At 40.6% G+C, this 22352-nt stretch overlaps 1 protein-coding gene across 2 annotated transcripts in view; it reads left to right on the top strand.

The window, feature by feature from the left end:
• ranbp10 (RAN binding protein 10) overlaps positions 1-22352 on the top strand; it is a 164709-nt gene that overhangs the window by 74462 nt on the left and 67895 nt on the right. For both annotated transcript variants that reach the window (XM_043707073.2, XM_043707074.2), the window contains exon 4: positions 15157-15324. In XM_043707073.2, the coding sequence (XP_043563008.1) occupies positions 15157-15324 (168 nt within the window). The remainder of the gene's footprint in view (positions 1-15156; positions 15325-22352) is intronic.

Below are 22352 nucleotides of genomic sequence, written 5' to 3'. Positions count from 1 at the left end.
CAAGGATCATGATTGTTTGGAACATGCTCCCTCAAAAGGTACTGAAAGTAGGGCCTTTAAATATTTTTAAGGCAGAGTCAAAAAATTCTTGATGAACGAGTGAGTGAAAAATTATCCAGTTTGGCAGGAATGGGGAGTAATGAGATCAGCTGTGGACTTACTGAATGACACTGCAGGTTTGAGGGGTCAAATGTATGTTTGTAACCAATTTCAACCCATTAAAGTTTGAGAGCCTCATTCTTGCATGATGAATCATTTTTAAAAAGTTTTTTAAGTGAATGGAACTTTCCATTGGTTCTTTTTCCTTGCTTTGTTCATTTAATCCTTTCATTCTTTTACTTCTGTTTCTTTATCTTCATATCTCGTTGGCTATAACCTGTCAGCTTGCACTTACAGCAATCTCTGGTCGCGTTTCTTTCAAGTGAAAAAGTGCAAAAACGTAAAAGCGGGTAAAACCACCAGTTTGCCCCCTCATGCAAATTCTGGACCAGTGATTCATACTCCATTTTGAATCCTGTTTGGAAGTCTTCAGCAATTTTCGTTAATAGCCTTTGCATATACAAACCTATAAGTTAGGACCAAACAGTAAGTCGTTCAGCTCTCTCAAGACTATTCTGCCACTTGATAAAATCATGGCTTCTTTGATTTGTAACTTGTAACCTGGGTAACTTCTCCCCCTTTGCTGAACAAGAATCTACCTACCTTTTGCATTAAAAATTTTCAAGAAATGTTCTTCTACGAAACTTTCAGAAAGTCTGTTCCAGTGACTCTGAACCCTCTGTCACAAAACCTTTACCTGTGTTTTAGATGGGTGCCCCTGATTTTCAAACAGTGATCCCTAGTACTTGATTCTCACAAGAGGCAACTTCCTTTACACTAACTATCTTGTCAAAATTTCCCTGATTCTTAAATTTCAATTAATTCAACTCTTACTCTTCTAAACTGTAAGAACACAAATCATCCTTTCCTCATGTGATGTTTTGTGTACTGTTATCTATTCTAATCTTTTTTACCCCATTACCCAACCTTTGAAAGCTTTGTTAGAGTTGCAGCACTGAGTTTATCTGCTTTCAGGGCAATTGCAAAGGACAAGGTAACCTGCCAGTGTTTATATTTGTGCTCTCTGGAGTACAGGAATCTGAACAAAGTCAAACTGCATTTCTACCTCTGAGTAAATATTTTGGAGTTTCCACTCTCCAGCTGTTGCATAAGAGGCATGTTTAGAGCAGGATATGTGTTTGAACACAGACATGTACTGTTGATGTTAGAGCAATGGTCTAGTTTGCTAATCAAAAAAATATGGCATGGGAAATAAAATTCAAGTTACTTTTCATGAGTGGAAGTTGCTTGACCAAGTATGAATGGAATCTCTCAAATCTGGAGAAACCTGTTATACGTTAAATACATTTTAAGGCTGTAAGGCTTATTATAAATGAACTGTTATAGCTAAAATTGAAAAGGAAAATGGCTGAACATCTAAAATAAAGCAATGCTATGATCCCAATTGATGGTGCAATGGACACGTCAGATCCCAGAATAAAATCTGGCTTGAAAGATCATCTGGTTTTTTTTGTTAGTTGATGTGGTCAGTTAGTGAAACATTTTCACAAGGGTGCAGTTTTTTAAGACAATGAAGTACATGTTCGTGACACAAAACAAAAGAGATGAACATTTAAATGTGGAAGACTGCAGAAATTTCATAGTTTCAGAATAATAGAAGCAGGAGATGCCATTTGGCCCATCAAGCCTAATCTATCATTCAGTAAGATCATGGCTGCTCTATCCATTGTTTCAGCTCCTCCGACCTGCATTATCCTCATAGCCCTTAAATCTGCAGTACAGGGGGATTTGGATGTCCTTATTTGGGAATCATAAAATGTTAATATCCAAGTTCAGCAGATATCTGGGAAGGCAAATGGCCTTTTATTTCAAAGAGAAAGAAGTATAATATAGGAAGTCTTGCAAAAACTATATAAGGCATTTAGACATTACCTGGAACTCTGAACAGTTTTAGTCCCCTTATCTAAAGATACACTGACAATATAGGCAGTCTGGAATCAGTCATCAGACAATACCAGGTAAGAAGGGATTTTCTAATGAGAGGCTGAGTAGTTTGGGCCTATACTCATTGGACTTTAGAAGAATTAGGAGCTGATCTTTATTGAAACATATAAGTTTCTTTGGGCGATTGATAGGGTGGATGCTTAGAGATTGTTTCCACTTTCTGGATGAATCTAGGACTATTGGATGTAATCTCAGAATAAGGGATTTCAGACAGACACATTACTTAGACTGTAGTCAGTCTGTGAAATACTGTACTGCAGAAGGCTGTTGAGGCTGGATTGTTAAATGTATATGAGGCTGAGAGATTTTTAAATCACTTAAGGAGATCAGGCATTATGGGGAGTGGCAGGAAAATGGAATTGAGAATTGCCAAATTAGCCATTATCTTGTTGAATGACAGAGCAAATTCGATGGGTCAAATGCCCTACTTCTCCTATGTCGTAATAAAAACTTCTTCAATGCTTAGATAATTTTTGAAGAAGGAATTAGGTACAGTTCTTGGGGCTAAAGAGGTCAAAGAGTATGGGAGAAAACAGGAATAGAGATTCTGAGTTGGGTAATCATATTGAATGGTGGAACTGGCTTGAAGGGCTTAATAGCCTATTTCTACTTTCTATATTTCTATGACACATCAATGGTCTTAGAAAATGCAGCAAAGCAACACTTCAACCTGTTCCCAAACACTGTCTGTTACCGAGACTCAAATCGAGAGAATTTACACTCCTGTGTCAACTCTTTAGGGCTCTGAGGAAAGGTCACTGGACCCAAAACTTTAACTTTGATTTCTCTTCACAGATGCTGCCAGACCTGCTGAGCTTTTCCAGCAGCATCTATTTTTGTTTCAACTCTTCAGGGTTCTGCTTACCTGAATTCTTGCAATGCCTTTGCCATGGACTGCAGAACAATGCAGTGAGTCCCTTTCAAGTCTGCCGATGTGAATCTTTCAGAAATCTGAGAGCCTAAACTTTCTAATTTATAATCTTCAGCATTCTAAGCAAACACTCCCTGTTTTTGAGCTTTACAAGCTAAATCTTTGCTGAGGTGACTGTGCTTCTTTGAGCTCCCTTGGAAAGAAACTTAACTTGCTTCTGCTCTTCACTCTGGCATTTTCTGAATTGAGCTAAACAAAGCCAGATTCTTTTGAATTAAAAAGGAAGCTAATGTCCTTAAGTATTTGTCCTGTCTTTGATAAATCCAACAGTGTAAAAATCTTTCAATTTAGCATTACAGGGGTCTGCTGTCATTTGTTTTCACAGAAATGTTGGATTTGAGTCACTGCTCTCGAAGGACTCTGACCTTTTTTTGTTTTTAAGGAAAATCCTACACAGGGGTAAACCAACTCTTATCTGCTTGTTTGTTGAAATACAAATATAAAAATGATAAGTATATACAAGTTATACTACTTTAATTGCAACAGAAAATGCTGTAAATGTGCAGCATTTCATAGACTTTATGTACAAAATGACATTTTTCATCTGATCTTAGTTGAATTAAAATGATCGTATAGCAAGACTAACTTTTTAATTTTGAGTTGGTCTCTGAGTCAAATGTCCTCTGATATACCGGAGATATCATCAAATATTTGTTTTGTGTTCTTTAGGACTTTAATTTAGTCAGAGAATATGGTAAATGAGAGTTGGTATATCTTGTTTTGAAAGTGCGTGCATTTTTTTCAATTTCAGCATTAATCCTATTTTTCAGGATTTTCAGGTAGTGTCATTGTTTCTCTTTTATTGTTTCAAGAGACATGAGTGTTGCTGACCAGTGTAACATTTGTTGCCTACCCTTAATTGCCCTTGAACTGAATGATGTAACTAGAGCAGTTAAAAGACAACCACATTGCTGTGTATCTGGATCATTTGTAGGCCACGCCAGGAACGTTTGTAAAAATCCATCTGGTTCACTACAATCAAAGGAAGTTTCCTGGTTACCGTGACTGAAACTAGCTTTTGAATTCAAATGCCACCAGCTGCAGTGTTGGGACTTGAACCATGTCCACAGTGCATTAGCCTGGAAAATTTGGATCAGTAGTGCAATGAGAAGTAACTTTTTACCCTCCCCGCGCATGTCCATTTTATAATGGTCTAAACTAAATACGGAAAATATATGGATAGAAACTGCATTGTTAAATTTCAAGATTCAGTAAATAGGATTGGGTCATTTTCATTGCATATGCTGCTTCAGTCAGGTTTAATATAGAATCATAGTGCATGCATCTTTTCAATTTCAGCACGGAAACAGACCCTTCGGCCCAACTCGTCTATGCCGACCAGATATCCCAATCCAATCTAGTCCCTCCTGTAAGCACCTGGCCCATATCCCTCCAAACTCTTCCTATTCATATATCCATCCAAACGTCTTTTAAATGTTGCAATTGTACTAGCCTCCATCACCTTCTCTGGTAGCTCATTCCATACATATACCACCTCTGTGTGAAAAAGTTGCTCCTTGGGTCTCTCTTATATCTTTCCCCTTCACTCTAAACCCTCTCATTCTGGACTCCCCCACCCCAGGGAAAATAAGTTTTCTATTTATCCTATCCGTGTTCCTCATAATTTTGTAAACCTCTATAAGCTCACCCCTCTGCCTCCGACGCTCCAAGGAAAATAGCCCCAGCCTATTCAAACTCTCCCCATAGTTCAAATCCTCCAACCCTGGCAACATCCTTGTACATTCTTTCTGAAATCTTTCATGTTTCACAACATCCTTCCAATAGGAAGACCAGAATTGCATGCAGTATTCCAAAAGTGGCCTAACTAATGTCCTGTACAGCCGCAACATGACCTCCCAACTCATGTACTCAATACTCTGACCGAAAAAGGAAAGCATACCAAATGCCTTCGTCACCATCCTATCTACGTGCAACTCTACTTTCAAGGAGCTATGAACCTGCACTCCAAGGTCTCTTTGTTCAGCAACACTCCCTAGAACCTTACCATTAAGTGTATATGTCTTGCTAAGATTTGCTTTCCCAAAATGCAGCACCTCGCATTTAATCGCAAATAAACTCCATCTGCCACTCCTTTGCCCATTTGGCCCCTCTGATCCAGATCCTGTTGTAATCTGACGTAATCTTTTTTGCTGTCCACTACACCTCCAATTTCGGTGTCATCTGCAAATTTAGTTACTATACCTCTAATGATGAAAAATAGTGGACCCAACACCAATCTTTATGGCACTCCACTGGTCACCGGCCTCCAATCTCAACTGGAGACCATACACCGTCTACCACCAATCTTCTACCTTTGAGCCAGTTCTTCATCCATTGTTGTGGTTCTGTTCGCCGAGCTGGAAATTTTTGTTGCAAACATTTCATCCCCTGTCTAGGTGACATCCTCAATGTCACCTAGACGGGATGAAACGTTTGCAACAAACATTTCCAGCTCGGCGAACAGAACCACAACAACGAGCACCCGAGCTACAAATCTTCACCCAAACTTTGAGTTCTGTATCCAAATGGCTAGTTCTCCCTGTATTTCATGAGATCTAACCTTGCTAACCAATCTCCAATGGGAAACCTTGTCAACACCTTACTGAAGTCAATATCGATCCCATCTACTGCTCTGCCCCCAATAATCCTCTTTTTACTACTTCAAAAAACACAATCAAGTTTGTGAGAGAGGATTTCTCACACAAAGCCATGCTGACTATCCCAAATCAGTCCTTGCCTTTCCAAATACATGTACATCATGTCCTTCAGGATTTCCTCCAACAACTTGCCCACCACCGACGTCAGGCTTACTGGTCTATAGTTCCCTAGCTTGTCCTTGCCACCTTTCTTAAACAGTGGTGCCATTTTAGCCAGCCTCCAGTCTTCTGGCACCTCACCTCTAACTATGATGATACAAATACCTCAACAAGAGGCCCAGCAATCACTTCCCTGGCATTCCACAAAGTTCTGGGTACAGCTGATCAGGTCCTGGAGATTTATCACTGTCATGCATTTCAAGACATCCGGCACTTCCTCCTCTGTATTATGGACATTTTTCAAGATGTCATCATCAATTTCCCTACATTCTATATCTTCCCTGTCCTAGTAAACACTGATGCAAAATATTTGTTTAGTATCTCCCCCATTTTCTGTGGCTCCACATAAAGGCCACCTTGCTGATCTTTGAGGAACCCTATTCTCTCCCTCGTTACCCTTTTGTCCTTAATGTATTTGTAAAAACCCTTTGGATTCTCCTTAGACTTATTTGCCAAAACTATCTCATGTCCCATTTTTGCCCTCCTGATTTCCTTCTCAAGTATACACCTACTGCCTCCGTATTCTTCTAAGGATTCACTCGATCTATCCTGTCTATACCTGACATATGCTTCCTTCTATTTCTTAACCAAACCCTCTTTCTTTAGTCATCCAGCATTCCCTATAACCTACCAGCCTTTCCGTTCCTAACAGGAATATACTATCTCTCGACTCTCGATTTTTAATTTCTGAAGGCTTCCCATTTTCCAGTCTTCCGTTTACCTGCGAACATCTGCCTGCAATCAGCTTTTGAAAGTTCTTGCCTAATACTGTCAAAATTAGCCTTCCTCCAATTTAGAACTTCATCTTTAGATTTTGGTCTATCCTTTTCCATCACTATTTTCAAACTAGTAGAATTATGGTCACTGGCCCCAAATTGCTCCCTCATTGCCCTATTTCCCAAGAGTAGGTCAAGTTTTGCACCTTCTCTAGTAGGTATATCCACATACTGAATCAGAAAATTTTCTTGTACACACTTAATAAATTCCTCTCCATCTAAACCCTTAACACTATGGCTGTCCCAGTCTATGTTTGGAGAGTTAAAAGCCCCTTACCATAACCACCCTATTATTCTTACAGATAACTGACGTCTCCTTACAAATTTGTTTCTCAATTTCACGCTGACTATTAGGAGATCTATAATACAATCCCATTAAAGTAATCATCTCTTTCTTATTTCTCAATTCTGAAGCTAGTTCTGATAATACTGGCTTTCATTGCTATCTAAAGATATTGAAGTATTGGATTAAAAGTTGCAAAACATAACTGATTTCATTCTGCCAATATCCCTTTTAGTGCTAGCTATTTCAGAACTTAAGAGAACTTAAGGGAACAGCTGGGTTTGTACCGTGAAGAAAATAGTAGATTTTTACTGTTGTCCCTTGCTGCATTTAACTGTATAAACTTTAGATTAGATTACTTAGTGTGGAAACAGGCCCTTCGGCCCAACAAGTCCACACCGACTCGCTGAAGCGCAACCCACCCAGACCCATTCCCCTACATTTACCCCTGCACCTAACACTACGGGCAATTTAGCATGGCCAATTCATCTGACCTGCATATTTTTGGAATGTGGGAGGAAGCCGGAGCACCCGGAGGAAACCCACGCAGACACGGAGAGAATGTGCAAACTCAGCATTGTTGAGTGAGATTGAGGATTAAAAAGAGAGCTTTTTAAAATCAATTGTAATCTGCTGCAGAAAGCACAAAAACTCCTTTTGTCTGATTCCTCCTCTGAAGTGATACCTCATGACCTTTTGGCCCATGTTCGTCAAGGAACCAGGAGTCAGAACATTTATTTCTTTTCCAAGACTCTCAGATTTTTTGGGGCTACGTTTTGAATTTTTAGGCACCACGATTTGCTTTTCGGGGATTTCTTCACATCTAAAGATTTAAGTTCAAAACCAAACTGTTCTTGAAGCAGGAATTTATAAACTTGCTATAAACCGCCATTAAAGGATATTAATGAAATAAGAAACTCAGTGCTGGGCAGGAGGCTAAGAATTGAACAACAATTTTTACAGTTTTCCTGTGTTCATCATAACACTGCCATTCTCTAGTGGTTGATATTAAAGCAAACTTCAAGTCTGGAATGTCGGGTTCATCTGGATCACCAGGACTCTCAACTTTTTCCATATTTTAAAACTTTAAGAAAAATGCTGTAAACTAAAGAAAGCCTGTGTACTGACAGATACTTCTATACATTAAAGAACAATCTAAGAGAAATTGGGAAAAGAAACTGATATCCCCGCAACAACTTTTTCTCCCTCTACCCTACACATCCCTCCCTCTCTCTTAATTCAATTTATTGGATTTCTTCCTTTTTTATGCAAGAATTTTAACCTTTCATTTCTTTCTGTTTGATGATTTTTCCAGCAGTACATTCTGCACTTGAAAACAAGGTTCAGGAAGAGAGAAAGAAAAACAAATACCTTTTCCTTAAAGTAATATTTGGGAAATCATAAGATATAAATAAAATAAGCTGGAAATATGAGCAATGTTGTCTATTCCTTGTACCCTCTTTCTTTTACCCCAAAGGGCTCTCTCTCCCTCATCTCCCACTTGTTCTCTGGCCTACTTTTGTGTATAGTTTGTGAATATTTTGCTGTAATCTCTTGCATCTGAAACAACATAGATTGAGTTTACCCCTATCAGATCATTGATTTATGGCACTACATGCATGGAGCTCCATGTGCTGTTTATAAACTTTTGAGTTGTATCTTCATACTTCAGGTATGGTGAGTTTGATTTCTTCAGGGTTTCATTTCACTAAGACTTTCAACTGACATCAATATTGTACTGACATAAGTTCTTTCAATGCAGCACAATGTTCACTTCAGTGACAGAATTTCTTGTAGTTTCTTACAGCTGTGCGCTTTCAAGTACTGTTAGTGTGCAGAGACAAAAGTTAAAACCTTTTGCAATTGAATCTTACAATGAGACTCATTGGTCTTTACAGCGCAACAAAATTTGTGGATGTTAATGTTTTTGGCTTGTCCTGCCTGCCAATGACTAAAGTCTCTCTCTCTCTCTCATATTTTATAGGAAGAGGAGGCCCGAAAATAATGGGATTAAGAAAATAAAATCTGTAGGCGGAGAAATTACTAAATCTCACCCCAAAATCTTTTCGGAAACTACCACAAATGTCTATGCATTCTTCAGTATAAATGCAAATGAATGGATGAAAGAAATGCATTTAAATTTGTCTAGACCTACTTACAGATCTTTTGTGATACTGCCACGAAAAATTAGAAATTTGTTTAGGATGAAGGTGTTATGTGATAAACGAGTTCTGAACTAGGCAATTCCTGTAGTTTGTTTCAAATCAACTGGTCCAGAAGGGGACATTTCACATTCATACACTAAGGTTGAGGATGAATCAGCACATGCCCGTTTTGAAAAAGCAAATTTGCATGCTTGACATGATATACGGTTTTTAGAATGCACCTGTTTTTAGGGAGTATTGATGCCTACATTCCAGCGTTCGAACCAAATAATGGGATTTAAAATTGGCTGCTTTTTGAGAAAGAATACAGAAATTTTTTTTCTGATTCTGTGTTAAAGCAGATTGACATTGGCAGGATTAGTAATGAGAGATCCTCATTCAGCAGCTTTAATGCTATATTGTTAATGGAGGAAATATAGATCTAGTTTGGAATCATTCTCCTTGGGCAGTGAATTTGTTTAGATGTAGTACGATCATATGGAGTGTAAGCACATGAGTGGGGTTTTGTTAGTGTCACACCACAGAGCTGTATTGCTGCGGCTAATAAGTACTAATTTGGTCAGGAGATATTTTTAGCTAACTGTGAAGTGTGTTTGTATTGGACTGTGTAATCGGACACCTTTCATCGCCTTGTGACTAGACTCTTTGTACACTGTGTCAATGTTAAAATGTTCAGTTTAGTTTAACAACAAAGTAATGTACCGTATTTCAGATCTGTGACAGGAGAGTGACAGTTATTAGTCCACCAGTAATTCACAACTTGTGTGGCCTTTTTGCTATTTAAAAATACATTTCAGTGGTTATCGGTCTTTCAACTTTTAGTTGCAGTAACTGTGTGTCTCAGTTATACAGAAATCTAATCTATAATGAAGACAGTGAGACTTTCTGTAGACTTGAATGAATTGCAGTTCAACAAGTGAATTAATTGTTGCAGTTATTTCTCCTTGCTGTAAGGTCTAATGTATAGACTTGCAACTATGTGACTTAAAGGTGTGTTCTTGATAGTATGATCAGCATTGTTCCAACAATCTTATTGTCAAAGTTGGACAGATAAATTGTGTGGTTTAGATTGAGATGTTTCCATGTAAAAATTTGATAGCATATTATTCATAACTACCCTGCTGAGTAGTTTATACGATGAGACATTATTCAAATATGTCTCTCTGTTTTGGTCCCTATTTTCGATCTCCATCCAGTAAGATGGAGTTCAGTGCAATTCTGAGATTGTACTTGCCTGATAGAGATACAATTATCATTTTGCCTATATCAATAACAGATGCAAATAAAACTAATATCTAATCCTTTCTGTCCTTATTTTCTGCTGTACTTCCTTTCTCCCGTATGTAACTGTTACACCAGAACAGTGCTGGCTTATAATTTTAATTTTGTACACTCTCAATTTACAAAATAAACCTGCGCGATCAGTGCAGATAAAAGTTTTTATTATTGATAATGTGATTTGATTGTTCTTGTTCCAATGATGGGGAGTATTCTTGGCTTGATTTTATGTAGGTAGTGTGATTCTTTTCTTTCTTGGGATTTCTTTCTGCTTTTGAATCTAGGTGTGTTTTTTATTTATTTTTCCAATGTTAAAAACTGACCTGAAATTTAACATTTCAAGCTATGTATTTTTTTAACTTGGCATGATGGTGTCTGGCTCCCTCACTGATAATGGAATGAACTGATCACCAAATACGGTACAGTTCAACTATTTATGCTGAGTGACTTACTCTGTGACATGAATGGATTTTAGGACAACAGTTGCTGTTCAGATTTCTAAATGACTAGTATTTTGATCTCTCTCACTCATGACTTAGTTTGGTAATAGCATATTTGAATGTAAAAACTTTGTGGTATTGACTAGCAAAATGTCTTGCATCACACTAACTTGTTTATGAAATCTTAGTTTCCTTCACTTTGAAGGACAAATATGTTCATTGTCTGGGGTGTTTGGGAGGGATACATAGGTCACAGTTAAGTCTAATCTGTGCTGGAAGTTTCTGTTGCAAATGGTACAGGGTACTGCTGATGATTCAGCTTTGGATAAGTGCTGGCTTAAGGTCTCCTCAGTTTCTATTAGTTCTCTGCCTCCGTGTGTTTGCTTTTGAAGGAAGCTGCACCATTTTTCATTTGGTTATGCCAGGTTTAGAATCTGGGTGAATTTTCCTCAAGACCTGGAATTGATATGAAAACTCCCATACGAAGCTATCTTGGCTCACTTGAGATGTGCTTTCTGCTTATATGCAAAAAGCTGTAACATACTTCAGTAAGAACAGAGAAGATGGGAAAAGAGGTGGGGTCGTGGCATTGTTAGTCAAGGACAGTATTATAGCTGCAGAAAGGATGTTTGAGGACTTGTCAACTGAGGTAGTATGGGCTGAGATTAGAAACAGGAAAGGAGAGGTCATCCTTTTGGGAGTTTCCTACAGACCTCCGAATCGTTGCAGAAATTTAGAGGAAAGGATAGCAAAGTTGATTCTCGATAGAGCGGAGAGCGACAGGCGAGTTGTTATGGGGGATTTAAACTTTCCACATATTGACTGGGAATACTGTAGTTCAAGTACTTTAGATGGGTCAGTTTTTGTCCATTGTGTGCAGGAGGGTTTTCTGATACAATATGTAGACAGGCCAACAGGGGTGAGGCCACATTAGATTTGGTACTGGGTAATGAACCCGGCCAAGTGTTAGATTTGGAGCTAGGTGAGCACTTTGGTGACAATGACCACAATTCAATAATGTTTACTTTAGCGATGGAAAGGGATAGGTATACACTGGAGGGCAAGAGGAACAGCTGGGGGAAAGGCAATTATGATGTGATTAGACAGGATTTAGGATGCGTAGGATGGGAAAAGAACTGCAGGGGATGGGCACAATAGAATTGTCGAGCTTATTCAAGGAACAGCTACTGTGTGTCCATGATAAGTATGTCGAGAGTGTGGTGCTGGAAAAGCACAGCAGGTCAGGCAGCATCCGAGGAGCAGGAGAATTGAAGTTTTGGGCAAGAGCCCTTCATTCTTTGACCTTGATAAGTCTGTACTTGTCAGACAGGGAGGAAATTGTTGAGCGCAGGAGCCATGGTTTACTAAGGAAGTTGAATCTCTTGTCAAGAAGAAGAAGAAGGCTTACGTTAGGATGAGATGTGAAGGCCCAGTTAGGGTCTTTGAGATTTAGAAAGTAGCCAGGAAAGACCTAAAGAGAGAGCTAAGATGGGCGAGGAGGGGACATGAGAAGTTGTTGGTAGATAGGATCAAGGAAAACCCTAAAGCTTTGTGTCGGTATATAAGGGATAAAAGAATGATTAGAGTAAGATTAGGACCAATAAAGGACAATAGTGGGAAATTGTGCATGGAGTCAGAAGAGATAGGGAAGCGCTAAATAAATATTTTTTGTTTGTCTTTTTCCAGTGCAAATACTATGTTCGCGAGGAGAATACTGAGAAACAGGCTACTAGGTTAGATGGGATTGAGGTTCACAAGGAGGAGGTGTTAGAAATTCTGGAAAGTATGAAAATAGATAAATCCTCTGGGCTGGAGAGGATTTATCCTAGGATTCTCTGGGAAGACAGGGAAGAGATTCCAGAGCCTTTGGCTTTGATCTTTATGTTGTCATTGTCTATAGGAATAGTACCAGAAGACTGGAGGATAGCAAATACTGTTCCCTTGTTCAAGAAGGGGAGTAGAGACAATCCTGGTAATTAAAAACCAGTGAACTTTACTTCCATTGTGAGTAAAGTGTTGGAAAAGGTTTTAAGAGATAGGATTTATAATAATCGAGAGAGGAATCCGTTAATTCGGGATAGTCAACACTGTTATGTGAAGGGTAGGTCATGCCTCACAAACTTTAGTGAGTTCTTTGAGAAGGTGACCAAACAGGTGAATGAGGGTAAAGCAGTTGATGTGGATTTCAGTAAGGCATTTGATAAGGTTCCCCATGGTAGGCTACTGCACGAAATACTTAGAAGGCATGGGGTTGAGGGTGATTTAGCAGTTTGGATCAGAATTGGCTAGCTGAAATAAGAAAGAGGGTGATGGTGTGCAGAGAGATCTCGGTGTCCATGTACATAGATCCCTGAAAGTTGCCATTCAGGTTGATTGGGATGTTAAGAAAGCAAACTGTGTGTTAGCTTTTATTAGTAGAGGGATCGTGTTTTGGAACCATGAGGTCATGCAGCAGCTGTACAAAACTCTGGTGTGGCCGCACTTTTGAGTATTGCGTGCAGTTCTGGTCACTGCATTATGGGAAGGCTGTGGAAGCTTTGGAAAGGGTTCAGAGGAAATTTACTAGGATGTTGCCTGGTAAGGAGGAAAGATTGAGGGACTCGAGGCTGTTTTCGTTGGAGAGAAGATGATTGAGAGGTGACTTAATTGAGACATATAAGATAATCAGATGGTTAGATCGGGTGGTCAAGAGAGCTTTATTCCAAGGACGTTGATGGCTAGCACAACGGAGCATAGCTTCAAATTGAAGGGTGATAGATATAGGACAGATGCCAGAGGTAGTTTCTTTACTCGGAGTAGTAGGGGCGTGAAATGCACTGCCTGCAACAGTTGTAGACTCGCCGACTTTAGGGCATTTAAATGGTCATTGAATAGGCATATGAGCGAGAATGAAATGGCTTCAGATTGGTTTCACAGGTCGGCGCAACATTGAGGGCCAAAGGGCCTGTACTGCACTGTAATGTTCTAAGTTCTATGAATTGATTTAATATTAATTGTTGGTTTGCAATCTGTAAGACTGCCTAGCCCTTCATGAAATCTGTAGCTATAAATTTCTTTATACTATTCCAGTTTCATGAATATCTGGGCAGCACAGTGGCTTAGTGGTTAGCACTGCTGCCTCAAAGTGCCAAGGACCTGGGTTCAATTCCACCCTCAGGTGACTGTCTGTCTGTGTAGAGTTTGTATGTTCTTCCTGTGCCTGCTTGGGTTTCCTCTGGGTGCTCTGGTTTTCTCCCATACTAAAGATGTGCAGGTTAGGTGGGTTAGCCATAGGAAATGCAGGGTTATATAGGATTAGGGTAGGGAGGTGGGTTTGGGTGAGATGGTCTAGGATGATCAGTGGGCAGAATGACCTGCTTCCACACTGTAGGGATTTTATGATTCTATGATCTTTTGAGGTAACACTTTTTTTTCCCATGAGAGGTCAGAGTCACCTGCAGGTCAATAAAAGTGGCTTCAATGCAATGAAACAACTGACTACTATTTCTGTTTCATTGCCTTATTGCTGACCTGGCACTGTTAAAATGGCTTTCATACAGAAATGTAGCATACTTTCTTTAATATGCATGGAAAACTCATTTGCTAATTCCATCTTTATTTCTAACCTAAAAGACATAAAATACATCCTTTCCAAAATATTTAATTTGCAGATGATCCTTAGCTCAATCTAACACTCACGAGGCTTCATTTATTAGCTTGCATTTCCTCGAAATCTCATGGTTATTACATCTAGGCATTTTGCTGAGAAATCCAACCAACTGACATAAATTCGGTGCACTGGACTGAGCCCTAAGATGAATTTAGCCTCAGCTTTGATTCTTCCTGAAATATTAATGCAGAACTGCAGATACATATTTGGTACTTTTGCTGCAGCTCGCTACTCATGGAAATGATTGAACTTCCTTCATATTCCAACTGGAAGATTATCATTGGTGCACACGCAGTAGCCCCCTCACCACCACCCAATTCCCCCACCCCAAAAATGAAACAAGAATTTCATTTCTGGAACTGTTATTTTGAACCATGTCTTTGAGGATTGTTTGTTGGGTTAGTTTGGGTTAACCTACATTTTGCGTTTGGAGCTTACAGGTGCTTAAGGTCCCACTATGTCCATTTGAAAAGTTCTGATTACTTTCTCAAATGAATGCTGTGGACAACTGAAATGTTATCTGAGCAAGTATGTCATCTGATGCAATTCAGGCATGTTTCAGGGATGGCAGATTACCTTGCAATATTCTGTGGTCTTTGCTGATCTTGTGCTTGAAAAGTGGACAGCCATGTTAACTTCTGCTTTCTTCTGTGAATTATGTGCCAATTGCAAAAAGCAGCAATATCTTTTCCAGATTACATTGCTTGAATGGAAACAAACTTAAACTCTATTTTCTCTTGATCCTGTTTTTCAGGGTGGGACAAACATTCATATGGCTATCATGGAGACGATGGACACTCCTTCTGTTCTTCAGGTACAGGACAGCCATATGGTCCCACTTTCACCACTGGAGATGTCATTGGCTGCTGTGTTAACCTTATAAATAACACCTGCTTTTACACGAAGAATGGTCACAGTTTGGGTAAGCCATTACCTCCCATTTTCAAACCCTTTGAACGAAATATAATTAAGGGACTCATTCACTCAGTGATAATTTGCACTTCAAACAAGCTGAAGACTAAATATCACTTACTTTGCAAATCACATTGCATTGTCTTGTTTCATTCTCCTTTGCAGTAAATGTGTCTTTTTAACCTGTGTTAAAGTCACCAGTATTGTAGCGATACTATAGCTTTAAGAGGTGTTTTATGTCTTTTTTTTAATGAAGAAAGATTAAAACCGAGGTTCTGCATGGTCTGCTCAAAGCCAATAAAGTAAACCACTTGTGAGACCTTGGGTTTTTCTTAAAGTTGAACAACAGAAGCAGCTGAGTAGGTGGGGCCAAACTCCCACAGAATCGGGAGTTTTAGTTTTAGCTTTCAGCAGTTGCTGGGGTCTTGAAGCTGAATGTGCAAGTGCTGATCCCTCTTGGTTACAGCTAAAAGCTGCGGTTCTGTTCCTGCTGCTTGAATTGCATGTGCAACAATCTATTTTACTGAATTTGCCTTTGCCAAGGTTATGTTTATGGGATGGTACTATATTGGAAGTTAATTAGTAGTAGTTAATATGCATATTGTTTTGTAAAGCACTTCGATAGAGTTACAGTTAAGTCAGTTTTTTTGGTTTGTATTTCAACAGCTGTGTATAAATAAAATGTGTTTTGCTTAAAATCAAGTAGTTTGACCAATTGAGTTGCATCTGGAATGCAATGCCTTATCTTTACCTTTTAAAATAAGAAAATGTTAGGGTCTAGGCTATCATCTTAATATATTTTGAGGGGATTTGGATTGGTCCATAACAAATTGGGGACTGTTGTAAGGATCAAATTCTGTAATTCCAGATCTGTAATCTATAGGCAGTGAATGTTGGGTTTTTTAAAAAATTTGGCTATTGCATTTGGTAAGTTTTTAAATAGGGTATGTTTTGGGTAGTAATGACTCTTTCAGTCACTAAGTGTTTCCTGGGGGTGGAAGGAGTCACTTGGAGTTTTACAGAAAGGGAGCTGGGCAAAACTTTTGGAATTGGCAGACAAGCTGGAGTTGGGGTTGCTTTTGTCTGTGTGAAAAGGGGAGCTAATTGCAGCAATAGCTTGACATTTGCAATTGTTGGAAATGCCATCAGAATCTATGGAAATGGCTAAAATTCAATTGCAAATGAAGCCGCTTGAACATGAAAAGGAAATGAAGCAGTTGAATTACAGTTGAAAGCTGAAAGAGAGAATACTCCTAGCTTGGTTGGGACTGAAAACTCAAAGCTGACTTACATTGGTGGAGGTAGAGTTGAAATATAGGAGTTGTGATGAGGACAGTGATGGAGAGCAATCCATTGTAGCCAAAGGCCTGGTGGGATCTGTATAAATGTATCTAAGAGTTGCCAAGGTTTGATGAGAAGATTGTTATTTCATTTGAGAAAGTAGCTCAACAAATGAAATGAATGGTGACCATGTGGGTATTGTTGATTCAAACAAAGTTGGTAGGTAGAGCTAATGAGGTATTTGCATCACTATCAGAAAAGGTATCTGGGGAATATGATGAGATGAAAAAAAGCCATCTTAATACCAGAAGCCTACAGACAATGTTTTAAGAATCTAAGGAAGGAACCTGGTACATTGAGTTTGAAAGGATCAAACAAAGTAATTTTGATACATGGAGAAGGGCATTGAAAGTAGATCAAACATATGATGTTTTTAGAGAGATGATTACTTTGGAGGATTTCAAAAATTCACTTTAAGTAGTGAGACCTCATGTGGAAGAGCAGAGAGTTAAGACTGCAAGATTAGCAGTGAAAATGGCAGATGATTATGAGCTTGTTCATAAGTTAAAATTTGGCTTCTGACATCAGTTTCAATCTGTGAGGGATAATAATCAGAGAAAGTGGTAAGATAAAAGGAAAGCTTATTGAAGATAGTAAAGATGGTTTACCACATATTAAAAAGGAAATCCATGGAAGGGGAAAAGAAAGTAAAATAACTCATGTGTTTTCATGGTAATAAAGTAGGTCACCTGAAAAAGTGCTGGAAAATGGATATGGGACACAGGATAAGCCAGATAATTGGAAAATCTAAGGCAGTGATAAAACCAGCATCCTTAGTACCCATTCCTGCATTTGAGGAACCTTTTGCAGGAGTCTTCATTGATTGCATAGGATCCCTACCTAAAACAAAAGTGAGAATTAGTATTTGTTGATCATAATGGATGTTTGCTAGATTTCCAGACGCCATTCCATTTTGCAGTATCACAGTGAAAAGGATTGTAGAAGAGTTGCTAAATTTTGTTTTGCTAGATTCAGACTACCCACAGAAATACAATCTGATCAAGTGTAAGATTTTACATCAAAATTATTCAAGAAAGTTATGTATTGAATACATTGAACCTTAAGATTCAGGCACAAATTTCTCAGCTATTGAGAAATAAGTGGAAATAAAGGAGTAATAATTCAATTTAGATAATCAAAATATCTTGTCTTTTCAAACACATTACCTCAAATTGCCAAGAGTGCCTAGTTGTTTGATCTTAATAATTTTGGCCAGGTCTTCAAGATGGCCAATGTTAAAATCACAAAAAATATTATTTTGGAATTACCTGATTTTTGTTTTTGTTTTGGCTCCCTGACAGCAACAGTTTATTGGATGGCAAATTGGTCCCTTAAACATCCTCAACTTTAATAGGCATAGAGGATGAATTTTCAAAAAATAAAGTGCACTGTATAAAATATATTAAGCAATAAACTGAAAGTACATCTTAGTTTGCTAATCAAAATTTGCATCATTTGTACATGATGGCTGTTAAGAGGAAAAAGATTTAAGTTTTTAGTTCTCAAAGTGGAGAGTGTGGTGTGGAAAAGCACAGCAGGTGCTTTTCTGATGAAGGGCTACCTGAACTCCCACACTCCCCCCACCCACTCCAACCTCTCACCCTCGGAACGCGCAGCCCTCCACTCCCTCCGTTCCAACCCCAACCTCACCATCAAACCAGCTGACAAGGGAGGCGCAGTAGTAGTTTGGCGCACTGACCTTTACACCGCTGAGGCCAAACGCCAGCTCGCAGATACCTCCTCCTACCGTCCCCTTGACCATGACCCCACCCCCCCACCACCAAACCATCATCTCCCAGACCGTCCATAACCTCATCACCTCAGGGGACCTCCCATCCACCGCCTCCAACCTCATAGTCCCACAACCCCGCACCGCCCGTTTCTACCTCCTGCCCAAAATCCACAAACCTGACTGCCCCGGACGACCCATCGTCTCAGCCTGCTCCTGCCCAACCGAACTCATCTCGGCATACCTCGACACGGTCCTGTCCCCATTAGTCCAAGAACTCCCCACCTACGTTCGTGACACCACCCACGCTCTCCACCTCCTCCAGGATTTCCGCTTCCCCGGTCCCCAACGCCTCATCTTCACCATGGACATCCAGTCCCTGTACACCTCCATCCCCCATCACGAAGGACTCAAAGCACTCCGCTTCTTCCTTTCCCGCCGTACCACCCAGTACCCTTCCACCGACACCCTCCTTCGACTGACCGAACTGGTCCTCACCCTGAACAACTTTTCTTTCCAATCCTCCCACTTTCTCCAAACAAAAGGAGTAGCCATGGGCACCCGCATGGGCCCCAGCTATGCCTGCCTCTTCGTAGGGTATGTGGAACAATCCATCTTCCGCAACTACACTGGCCCCACCCCCCCTCTTTTTCTTCGCTACATTGATGACTGTATCGGCGCTACCTCGTGCTCCCACGAGGAGGTTGAACAGTTCATCCACTACACTAACATCTTCCACCCCGACCTCAAATTCACCTGGACAGTCTCGGACTCCTCCCTCCCCTTCCTAGACCTTTCTGTTTCTATCTCAGACGACCGAATCAACACGGACATCTACTACAAACCAACCGACTCCCACAGCTACCTGGACTACACCTCCTCCCATCCTGCCCCCTGTAAAAACGCCATCCCATTCTCCCAATTCCTTCGTCTCCGCCGCATCTGCTCCCAGGAGGACCAGTTCAAAATACGTACAACACAGATGGCCTCCTTCTTCAAGGACCGCAATTTCCCCCCCGACGTGGTCGACGGTGCCCTCCACCGCATCTCCTCCACTTCCCGCTCCTCCGCCCTTGAGCCCCGCCCCTCCAACCGCCACCAGGACAGAACCCCACTGGTCCTCACCTACCACCCCACCAATCTCCATGTACAGCGCATCATCCGCCGTCACTTCCGCCACCTCCAAACAGACCCCAGCACCAAGGATATATTTCCCTCCCCTCCCCTATCAGCTTTCCGTAGAGACCACTCCCTCCGCGACTCCCTTGTCAGATCCACACCCCCCACCGACCCAACCACCACTCCCGGCACCTTCCCTTGCAACCGCAGGAGGTGCAACACTTGCGCCCACACCTCCCCCCTCACTTCTCTCCAAGGCCCCAAGGGAAACTTCCATATCCGCCACAGATTCACCTGCACCTCCACCCACATCATCTACTGCATCCGCTGCAGCCGGTGTGGCCTCCTCTATATTGGGGAGACAGGCCGCCTACTTGCGGAGCGATTCAGAGAGCACCTCTGGGCCACCCGGACGAACCAACCCAACCAACCTGTGGCACAGCATTTCAACTCCCCCTCCCACTCCACCGAGGATATGCAGGTCATTGGACTCATCCACCGCCAAACCACAACAACCCGACGGTCGGAGGAGGAGCGTCTTATCTTCCGACTGGGAACCCTCCAACCGCAGGGGATGAACTTGGACTTCACCAGTTTCTTCATCCCCCCTCCCCCCACCTTGTCTCAGCCGGATCCTTCCAGCCCGGCACCGCCTTCCTGACCTGCAGTCTTCTTCTTGACCTCTCCGCCTCCATCCTACTCCGACCTATCACCCTCACCTTGACCTCTTTCCACCTATCACATTTCCAACTCCCCTCCTCCAAGTCCCTCCTCCCTACCTTTTATCTTCTCCTGCTGAACACTCTCTGCTCATTCCTGAAGAAGGGCCTGTGCCCGAAACGTCGAATCTCCTGTTCCCTGGATGCTGCCTGACCTGCTGTGCTGTTCCAGCAATAAAGTTTCAACTTTGATCTCCAGCATCTGCAGACCTCACTTTCTCCTCCTGATGAAGGGATTATGCCTGAAATGTCAAATCTCCTGCTCCTTGGATGCTGCCTGATCTGCTGTGCTTTTCCAGCACCACACTTTTGACTCTGATCTCCAGCATCTGCAGTCCTCACTTTTTCTATTAGTTCTCACAGTGACTTAGTTTCCATGAACATGGCAGTGAAAACTCCTGTCCCTTTGTTTGCTGCATGCTTATTTGTAGGGTTGATTTACTTGATGCAGAACTAAGCTTTTCAGTCCTCTGAGTTGTAGATAACTGGAGCCTGAATATTTGCAGTCGATACTCATGTGGAGAATTGTACAGCATATTGAAGCATTTGTAAGTACAATTGCAGACTGCTTACTATTCCAAAGCAAAGCTGGCACTTCCAGCCGCAACAGCATCTATATATAGCATATTTAATATAGTCAAATGTCATAAGTGTCTAAGATGAGCGGTATCAATGAAAACACTAAGCCACATGTGGCTATAAGAAAATCTGACCAAAATTTTGACCAAAGAGGGAAATTCTAATGAACATTTTAAATAGCCAAGGGCAAGATATTTAGGAGATCTTTCTGGAGTTTGGGGCCACAGCAGCTTAAAACATCATCTCCAAATGATGAAATATTTTTTAAAAAGTGATGTATAAGAAGTTAGACAATGAAGAATGTAGAGATCTAATAGCTAGTGGGGCTGGAATAGGCTACAAAGGTTTGAAGAGGTTAAGAACATAGCGGGATTAAAAATGAGGGTTTTAAAATTGGGCCTTTCAGATAAGTAGGTCAACAAATTCAGGGCTGATGGATGTGTAAGATTTAGTGACTGAAAATTTAAATTGGAATCTTTGTTTCAGAAATCAGGGCCTGTTATGCGACACATAACTTGATGTTTATTCTTGTATTTTAACTGATTAATCACTGATGTTAATCACTGACATATGCCAGAAATCAACTAAGGAGTTCCCTCTCTCACACTCTTCCCACACTGCTCCCAATATAATTGGATTTGCCCCCTCTCAATCCACTCACCCACATCCCCATTCATCCCATCCCTCACTTTCACCCCCTCCATTTATCTCCTTGCCCAGTGTTCAGCACTAGTCCCACGACCCACCCATTTACCTTAACATCCACCTCTCCCTCATTAGAAACTCTGAGATCTCTGAAAATGTTAACTGAGCATACCACCTGGTCTTGTAAAAGTGGGACATGGTCATTCCATTGCTCTTGTTCGATCCTGCTTTCCATGGATGGTTGCACCAAGAGATTGCTGCTGAAACTGGAACAGGAAGATGCGCTGCAAGGACAGGGACAAAAAGGTAGTATTGTAATTTTCTTCACAATAAGTTGTGGTGAGGGACATGCGATGCGTAAATTTGAAATTTAAAATAGCAGTATATAGGTGAGACATTCTTGTGAAGGCATTTTCCCATGCATTTGGTATTAAAACTGTAGCAGCAGTACAAAGAGAACATTTCCTTAAAAAGGGAGGGATGACTGATGACAGTCATGAAAATTATTCTTTGAATATTGACAAAAAGAGTCAAACCCCTGGAGTTTCTAAATATTTTACCTTTAAAGGAGAGGCATTTCCTTGCACTTCAAATCACAGAAGTAAACCGGTAGAGGTATTCAAAGACACTGAAGCAAGTTGATCACTGATGCTTGCTTCTGATAACATTTGTCTTCCAGAGGAGTTAATAAAGGAGAAAACATTAATTGGAGTTTACAAACAAGTCCCACTATACAGCATTGGATTACAGAGTGACTTAATAAATGGCGAGGTTATAGTTGGACGAATGAAACAAGTCTTTATAGAAAATATTGATTTTTATCTTGGGAAATATGGCTCCTTCAGAGGTTTTGCCTTCATTGAGGGTGTGGCACAATCAGTAGACATAAAATAAACTGAGGTCTTA

Source organism: Chiloscyllium plagiosum, unplaced genomic scaffold (assembly GCF_037043375.1).
Source record: "Chiloscyllium plagiosum isolate Xiang-an unplaced genomic scaffold, Cpla_swu_hap1 HiC_scaffold_17, whole genome shotgun sequence".
Classification (NCBI taxonomy): domain Eukaryota; kingdom Metazoa; phylum Chordata; class Chondrichthyes; order Orectolobiformes; family Hemiscylliidae; genus Chiloscyllium; species Chiloscyllium plagiosum.
This window is presented reverse-complemented; position numbering and strand designations above follow the sequence as displayed.